This window comes from Accipiter gentilis, chromosome 29 (assembly GCF_929443795.1).
Source record: "Accipiter gentilis chromosome 29, bAccGen1.1, whole genome shotgun sequence".
Classification (NCBI taxonomy): domain Eukaryota; kingdom Metazoa; phylum Chordata; class Aves; order Accipitriformes; family Accipitridae; genus Astur; species Astur gentilis.
The window spans coordinates 7,637,083-7,645,806 of record NC_064908.1 but is presented as its reverse complement, the minus strand read 5'-3'; the positions used below and the strand labels follow the sequence as shown (position 1 = coordinate 7,645,806).

The 8,724-nt window shown below is 52.2% G+C and overlaps 1 protein-coding gene across 1 annotated transcript; it reads left to right on the top strand.

Moving 5' to 3' along the window:
* Positions 1 to 3,178: 3,178 nt before the first annotated feature.
* On the top strand, positions 3,179 to 6,833 carry RABIF (RAB interacting factor). The gene is made up of 2 exons (XM_049832918.1): positions 3,179 to 3,420; positions 3,560 to 6,833. Exons 1-2 carry the CDS (start codon positions 3,229 to 3,231, stop codon positions 3,797 to 3,799), a joined length of 432 nt encoding a protein of 143 aa, XP_049688875.1. The 5' UTR covers positions 3,179 to 3,228; the 3' UTR covers positions 3,800 to 6,833.
* The last annotated feature ends 1,891 nt before the right edge of the window (positions 6,834 to 8,724 follow it).

The window sequence follows — 8,724 nt, the reverse complement described above, 5'->3', positions numbered from 1 at the left end:
TTCTGCTTGGAAGGAAGCTGGTATTGATTCTCACAGACCAGTAAGAGTGAAGCTCTGCTTCATTAATAATCTAGGAGAAAATGCTAAAATGCAGAATTTTTCACACCAGACAGCTCACACCCAAGAATGTTATGAATTGGCTAAAGATCCCTTTGTGTTGGTAGGTTTTTCTTTTTTTCTTGAGAAGTTCCAGAGGACCATAACAAAGACAAGCATCACACTAGCAACCAGCCCTGAACAACCAGCCCAGCTCAGCACGGCCTTGCCCAGCAGCAGTTGTGGACCGACCACTGGCTGGGAGGTGGCAGTGTAGTGTTGTGCCACTCAACAGGGTTTTTATGGACAATGGATCTTGCCAGGAAAGCTTCATCACAAGTTAATTTGACTAGCAGGTGGTATCGAGGTAAATGTTGATGCAACACTTAGCTTTTGACTTGCAACCTGCAAGGACTTCACCCAGGCCAGGCAGAGGGCTTACTTTCCTCTACTCACCCCATCTGACCAGGATCTTGCTCCTTACTGATTGTGTTACCATCTAAATTAGTATGTGCACACTTAATACAATCAAGCTGAAGCCCTACAAACATGTTACTTTGTGGCATGCTACAATCAGATCAGGGAGGCAAGGGCCTCCTCCACTGGAACCTCCTGCACGCAGCAAATGTGTGGGCAGGAGCAGTGCTTCCCTTGGCTGGTCACAGGAGGCAGGAGAAGTGGCCCCTTGAGAGGCTCTGAAGTTCTGGAGGGGGATAAGTGAAACCAAACTCTCACTGCTCTCAGGCCTGCCTGGCTCTCAGGACGCAGTGCCATGCCTGAGCGGGGAGGAGCCAGGGCTCCTGAGCACATCACTCTGGGTCGTTTTTGTACAAGTGATGTTTGCACTTACACAAGAAGAAAAGAAACCACAGAATCGAAGAATAATTGTGGTTGGGAGAGGCAATCTGGTGGTCTGTAGTCCTGCTCAGAATAGATCCAGTTTGGATCACATTTCTCAGGACCTTGTTCCATTGAGTAGAGAGTCTCTCCAAGCACAGGGATCGGGTGATTTCTCTGAGCCCGAGTTTCTCTGGCTGCAGAGATCTGAATGCCTGTCACCAGTTGCTGTTGGGCACCGTCTGTTTCTGCAGGAAACTCCTGCACTGTGGTAGTAGGGAACTACTGAACTGCAGGAAACCCCCTCTCTGGTGCCACAGGCACCAAACCCCACGGAAAGAGGAGACATCTCGGGTGAGGGAGGATGCAGAAACTTGACAGTAGAAGTTCTACAGATAAACCTGCTGCCTGTGCCTGGTGTTTCACAGTAGCAGAGGAAAGATGAACAAAGTTGCTCAGGGTTGGAATTGGAGACAGCAGAACTGAGGACATGTAGAAAAGTCCTCTTTGCTCCCTGCAGCGTTGCAGCACAGCACAGCCAACCCCCTCTGTCACCCCTCTTTAAGGGAAGTCACTGTACCATAGCGAGGACAGGACCAAGTCTCAGCCCTTTCAGCTCACCTGAGCTGTGGCCGAGTCACACAGCTGTGCCACTTACTGCTGAACTGCTGCGGGTGCAGAGTCCCCACCTCAGCGCGGTTCCTCAGTGAACAGAACTATGCTGGCTCCTGCTCAGCCACCAGCCAATTTTTTTGCCTCTTTTGGGCAAATCAAGACCTTTCTGCAGTTGGTTTGTGTGACTGGCTTTTGAGCAGCAGGTGCCCCAGGGTTGTTTGCGGTGGGTGTTGCTGAGCTTCACACACCCCTTCACACGCCCCTTATTGCATCTGCTCCCCTCTCAGCTCTGCGAGCCCCGCTCTGGCTCCCTTGCATGCACCCAGAGATGGCTCAGGAGCTCCGATGCCCCATGCCCTGTTTCTGCCTTACAAACACCGACCTGATTCACAGGACTGTGGGGTTTTTGTCTACCAGCCACACTCACCTTCCAGCTCGTGGCAGGGAGCAGAGCTGGATGACAATGTGGCATCCAAGACTACAATGGCTCAGGCTGGAGCCTGAAACGAGCAGCTGGATTGCTGATTAAATCCACTATGTTTATTTAGTACCTCGAACATCAGTTCCCATTTCTGGCAGCTCCTGAGAATTTTTGGGAACAGCCAGTTGGGAGACAGTGAGGTAGCAGGAGGATGGTGCATATTTACAGTAAACAGTCAGGAAAAAGCAAGAATCGGTGCTCTTCTGGGATGTTTTACCCCCTAGAGAAGCACTGGCGACAATCAACAGGCCTGTTTCAATCTTGCCAACAGTGGGCCGCTAGCTGCAGGTCCCAAGATCAGCACAAAGCCACAGTGCCTCAAAGATGCTCGGTGAAGAGCAAGCCCAACAGAGTCACTTGGGCCCCAGGACCTCATCTACAGCACTGCTGCCTGTAAGCACCAACACAGCCTCCTGCTTTTCCCAGGCTCTTCAGAGTCAGGCTGAATTCTGCTTTCCTCTCTGGAAAACATTTTGCTCCACATGTCAGCACCTTGCCCCTTTCAGTGCACTCTTCCCCCATCCTTCCCCGTTTTTGAGGGGGCTCTCTCTGTGCCAAGCAGCTAAGTGACCTGCCGTGTGCGCAGCCCAGGCTCTCAGAAATGCTGACGCAATTGCTACGTGCAAAATACGTGCAGCAGCTTTGCAGGGAGACTATTTCCCTTTGTCCAGCATCAGCTGAGCTCTGCTTTCTCCGGAACAGAAGTCCAGCGCCTCCAGACTCCCATGCCCGGGAAGCGACTGTCCCCGAGGGACCCGGCAGGCAGGCAGGCTGTGGCTGCCAGCTGTTCACGACCAGCTTGTGACACAGCCCCCTGTCACGCAGGGCTCCTCACGCCGCACTGGCGCTCGCCTTGTGCTGCCCTCCCATCCGCAGAGCGGGGACGGGAGGTTCTGTCAGGCCCCCGCCCCGGCCTCCGCAGCGGCTCACGGCGGGGCCGAGCCGCGGGGCACCCCCACAGCCACCGCAGTCACCTCCGACGCCGCAGGCCCGGCGGGAGCTCAGGGGCCAGCGAGACCTCGCCGCTTCACAGCGCGGCGGCTGCTCGCGGAGCTGCCTGCGCCCAGGGCTCCCCGCCCGCCGGCACTGGCGGAGCGCCGGCCACAGGACGCGGGCGGCCGCCGCGCCCGCCCGGACTCGGCTCCCCCACCGGCGCCCCGCCTCCTCAGCCTCGCGCGCGCCCGCGGCGGCGCCTATCGTCACAGCCCTGACCCCGCCCCTCGGGCGGTGGCGGCGGCAGCCAGCGCGCCTGCGCGGCCATGGCGGCGGCCTGCGCCGAGATGGAGCCGGCGGCGGCGCCCCCTCCCTCTCCCCCTCCCGCCGCCGCCGCCGTCGTGTCGGGCTCGGCCGAGCTGGTGTGCGCGCAGGGCCGGAACCTGAAGGCGGTGCTGTGCCAGCGCTGCGGGTCCCGGGTGCTGCTGCCCGGCGCCGCCACCTTCGCCCGCCGTGAGGTACCGGGACGCGGGGGGGAAGGGAGGGAGCCGAGGGAGGCGGCGGGAAGGCGGGGGGGAGAGGTGCCCCCCGCGGGCGGGGCGGGGCGCGGCGCGGGCGCCCCCTGCGGGTGGGGCTGTGACGCTGTGTCTCCCGCAGCTCCTCCTGCCCGCCATGAGGAAGAAGGCGGCGGCGGCGGCGGGCGGCGGCGGGGACCTGCTGCGGGAGCACTGGCTGGTGCGCGACATGTTCTCCTTCGAGAACGTGGGCTTCACCCGCGACGTGGGCAACGTCAAGTTCCTGGTGTGCGCCGACTGCGAGGCGGGGCCCATCGGCTGGCACTGCCTCGACGACAAGGACAGCTTCTACGTGGCGCTGGAGCGCGTGGCCCACGAGTGACACCGGCGCTGCCGCCGGGGACGGGGGCCGTGGCCCTGGGCACCTGCCTGGGGAGCCGGGCTCAGCCACCGGGCACCCTGCCTGCCCTGCCACCGGGCTGCCCCGCGGCCTGACGGCGACAGACTGAGCCGAGGCCCAGCGGTGTGGCGGCGGCTCGGCCACCCCACAGCCTCGCCGGCTGGCAGCCCGCGGCCCGGCTGCCCCGCACCTGACTGACTACGGCCTGCCTACCCCACGGCTTGACTGACCTACAGCCCGGCTGGTTGCCCCACAGCCCGGATCCACTGACTGAGCAGCACCAAGGAGCGCAGCGCTGGCACAGCCAGCTCCTCACCTGAGCCCGCGTGGGAAGGATATCGTTGGTGGGAGGGTTCCCTGTGACCTGCAGGGACAGCTCACTGTGACAATTTCGCCAAATAGCTTGATCTGCCACTGTCTGGCTGCTCTCTGTCACTTCTTCTGTCTGTGGCAGCTGGTTTTCAAACATGCTGAGATGTCTTTCAGGCTGATCAGTTTGTGATACAGCCATGTAAATGTGGGTGCTGGCACAAGGGCAAGGGGAGGACAGGACTGCTGCACTGAAACGTCGTGGCAGCTTAAATTGTCTGAACTACAGCCAGAGCAGTTACAGGGTTTAAGGCTGTATCTTCTGTTGATTTTCAGAGGAAACATTCCCTGCCCCAAACCCTAACATTTAGGTTCTCTAAAACCTCATCCTACCTGACAACTGTACCCCATTAAGAGCATATGGCACCCAACGTGTGTGTAAGGCATTTTAGCTAACATTGTATGTAGTTGTATTAACAGAGTACTTGGAAATAAAATAACATACAGGTAGAGTCTGCAGACAGCATAGGCTGATGGAGTGGCAAATAAAGAAAATGTGCAAGATCACAGTATTTCCAGGCAGTAAGAATGAAGAGTCCAACCAGAAAAGGATTTGAATCATTGGACAAGCAGTATACAGTGACTGCCTGTCTCAATGCTGAAGAATGTCAAAACAGCCATGTGTGTATTAAACAGAGAAGTCAGGAAGGAATTTCTCATCTGTAAAAGCAGCTGGTAAGGAGCACTGCTGGGATATTGTGTCCAGTTTTGGTCTCTGCCTTTTAAAAGACGGGAACAAAGATGATCGAAAATTGAAGGAGGCTGCAGCAGCCATGGTTCTCACTGTATTTATCTTTTGGTAATTGTGGTCCAGTTTGCATTCTCCATTTGCAAACCCCTGTATGAATAATACAGCAGCTTTACAGTGATCGTCTTGGGTTAGAGAGGACATGCCTTACTGCAGGAGGTGTATCAGTATACTATGCTCATAAACACTTTTGGTACCAATGCAGCTGTAAAGGCAGAACTGTCATTGCACTGGGATGAAGAAGTTGTATTTGCCACCAAAATCAAGACTGGCTGTATTTAAAGATTAGCAATGTTGCTGCCATAAGGCTGTCGTTCCTCAACTAAAACATTTTTGCTGGCAGGAGTCTGTAAGGCAGGCACAGCCACAAGTAGATTTCCAGAAAGGCATCCTGACAGCTGGTGAGGGGGAAACGAGTCCTTTCTTTTTCCAGTGCTTGAGCACCTGCACTTTTAAGATTTGGACTCTGCCTTAATGTAGAACATGGGGCTGCTCTATCAGAAACCTCTGCTGTGGGCAGTCAAGATCTATTAATGGGAGAGGGAGAGGCGTAACTGTAGTCTGGTGATTAAGGCTCTTGCTTTGGTAGGAAGTGAGTCTTGTGCTGTGTCCTTGCTAAACGTTTCAGGTGCACACTTGACATGAAAACTGTGCTTCTTTCCTCCTGCCCTTCTTGTCTTTTAGCCCTAAGACCAGTAACTGAACAGGTTCATCAGGGAATGTACCTAGCAGCACAGGAGAGCTTCATTTGGGTTCTGCACAGGCACAATGAAATAGTGGGATCATGTTACTCTAATTTCACGCTTTCACTTAGATTGCTGTCTATTAGGGAATGTGTTTTGACCTGTAATACCTAGATTATAATCCATGTTACTAAAATATGTGCTGCGCAATAGTTTCATTTTGAAGACACCACTGTGCAGAACAGGCTTGTGGATATCAGCTTGATTAATGCTGAGTAAATGACACTTCTTAAAAATTGGTACATGTGGATTCTTGATATTGGGGAGTAGTCGGTGGGTAGCACTGGGGCGGAGCTGAGGTGGTGGTGGCAGCTTTTCCCAATCAGTAGAACGCTTCCTGGTGAGATGTGAGGCCTCAGGTCAAAGGCCTTCTTCACATCAGTATGGCAGCAGTTTGAATGCCCTGCAGTGTTGCTCATGGTGGTGAATAATGAAAGCTCCTCCTGCTCTTCAGTGTGAGAGGAGAGATGTGCTGAACGGATATATCCTCCACAGGATCCAGGTTTGGTTCCTGCTGACTCTTAAATGTAAAGCAGGATCACACAGACTGTGGAAGTGCCAAGAAGAAATGTACAGTCTGTTGGGAATTCGCGGGCGGAAACTTATGAGATCTTGGGATCTTTCGGCCTCAGGTAGGATCTTGGCTTCCTGCAGCTTGGAGAAGCCATGAGAGACACCCTTGAAGTCCCAAGTAGCACAGACAGGGACCTGGTGCCGGTGAAGGGGCAGCCATGCAGTAGAACTCTTCGGTTTGACTGCTGGTGCTCAGGAGCCCATCACCTGGGCTAATTCATATCCCGAGAGGTGATGTGAGAATTAAGGGGGGGGGAATTGGTGAAGAGGGAAAATGGCATCAGTCCGTGGAATAGGAGCCCAGGCAGTTCCACTGTGATGTTAATTGAGCATTGGAGAAAGAATGTCTACAGTCAGCAAACCTCATCTTAAGGGGAAGGTCTCCTGTGTTTATGCAACAGACAGCAACATCAGATTTGGGAGCATCTAATGAAGTATTGAACAGTTTTTGTGTTAATGAGAGCAAATAAAAATTTGGATAGTCTCACAAATAAACATCATCTTTTCACTGCTTTTTATCTAGCATGTTGAAAAAAACACTTTTCCAGTTGCCTGCAGGAACTTCTAGAAAAAGAAGGATAGACAAGAGCCAGCCTTCAGGTATGGAAAATGCTTACGTAAGACCTGTTAACGCTCATCTTGCAGCCCATCTTTCTTTATCATCAACAAGACAGGGCAGAAACCCTTATTTCTATGTGCAGGTCGCTTTAAAATTAATTTGAAAATGGATTCTTCTATGTAAGTAGCTGCATAGACTTTACTCGGAAAACCATTCCATGTTAAGCTGTAGCACTGCCAAGAGAGGGAATAGTAACAAATATGCACCCCTTGGGCCGGCCCATCCCACCAGTGAGGTGGGTGAGGATTGAGCACAGCAGAACACAAAACCTCCAGCCCTTTGGGACTTGCCTTTGTGCTGCTTTTGGGTGGGGACAAATGATAACAATTTTGTCCAATTGCTTCCCAATCTGGATTTAAGGCATGCCTCTTTGTATTGGTTAGGTTTTTATATACCAAAAATATAAATGTATTTAGGATGGTTAAAAACAGATCTTGCTCTACCTTGACTTGGATAATTGAGGCTGGTTCACAGCCCCAAAACCATGGTCTGGGCTTAGGCAGACATTGACACTTTGTATAACTTCACCTCTCTGCTCCCTTCCCCATGCAAACCTCTCCCTCAAGCCAGATGCTGAACCCTTTGCTGAGATTGTTCAATTTGCTTCCTTAGTCTAAAGCTTCTTTTCTTGGGTTGCTGGATTGAAATATGGGAGTTTGAGCTCTGCAGCCTGCATGAGATAATTGGGAGGCAATGGCAGGATGAAGGTCTTCCCATTTTTGGCAGCAGGACTCTGTGAGATCAGCTGAGCTGTCCTGGGTAACTGCTGCAAGTCATCCCTTGCCAAGAGGTCACATTCACACTCTTCCTTCCCTAAATTAAGTGCATTTCACTTAAATAAGTAAGTGATGCTCAGAGCAGGGACTGGAATTCAAGGCTCCCTCTCTTCCCAGCACTGCAAATCAGCAAAAAGGTCTTGGTTTCTGGGCCTGACACCATCCAAGGTCTCTCCATGATTGCTCATGTCTTAACAGAAGAAATCTTTGGCAGAGCAGTTATGACAGTATGGACTTTGAAGTAATAGCTTGGAGGAGGACTTTGCTGTTTGCCTCCCTGCTGTGTTCTAGAGCTCTGCCTTTCAGCTAGTCCTCACATAGGCAGCCAGGAGGGCTTAAGGTATGATCTTTGCAATGCCTGCAGCTCAGTGTGTCTGCAGAACCCACTGCCATCATGTATGGAGACGAGGAGCTCAGCAGAGTTCAGAAAAGAGCTGTGGATTGTTAAAAACAAGGCCAGTTTTGCTAGGAGAGGTATTTTTGGCATTATATCTCCTACATATCTTGCCTTGCTTATTTACCTAAACCACCAGCACTACAGAGCAGAACTATTACACTGTGTGAACAGATACTGCTGTATCAGCACAGGCAGTTTCTACAATGTGTGGGTGTTTGGGAGAAGAGGGGTATCTAAAATCTATTATGAATATTCTCTGAAGGTCTTTTTACATGCCTGACATTACACTACCTGGCAGGAACAAGAAAAGTAGAAGGAAAGGAAACAATAGAGAGGAAATAGCTTCAGGGTCCTTTAACAAATAGTGCAGGGAATGCTTCCCTGTCTCCCGCAAAGCCAGGTTAATAAAGGCCAAACTCTAGAATCAAAGAAACATTAAACCACCAAGTATGCTGGGGGACACAGAAGGAAACCACAGCAGATGAGTGGAACTTGCCATAAATGAGGGCTTTGATAAAAGCCAGCTTTATGCTCCTTTTAACCAATAATTTGTTACCCATTTTAGCATAAATACTTTTGCGCTGACCTGTGAGTCAGCCAGGTTCTTAAAGTGCAGCTTTCTTACAAGTGCAGCTGGACCTTTTTGTGTTGGTGACGGTAGAGAAGAGGGAGATGGTAGCCT

Coding starts and splice junctions, on each gene's coding strand:
- RABIF (XM_049832918.1), top strand. CDS start 3,229: ATGGCGGCGGCCTGCGCCGAGATGGAGCCGGCGGCGGCGCCCCCTCCC. Junction 3,421..3,559: donor CCACCTTCGCCCGCCGTGAG/GTACCGGGACGC, acceptor TGTCTCCCGCAG/CTCCTCCTGCCCGCCATGAG.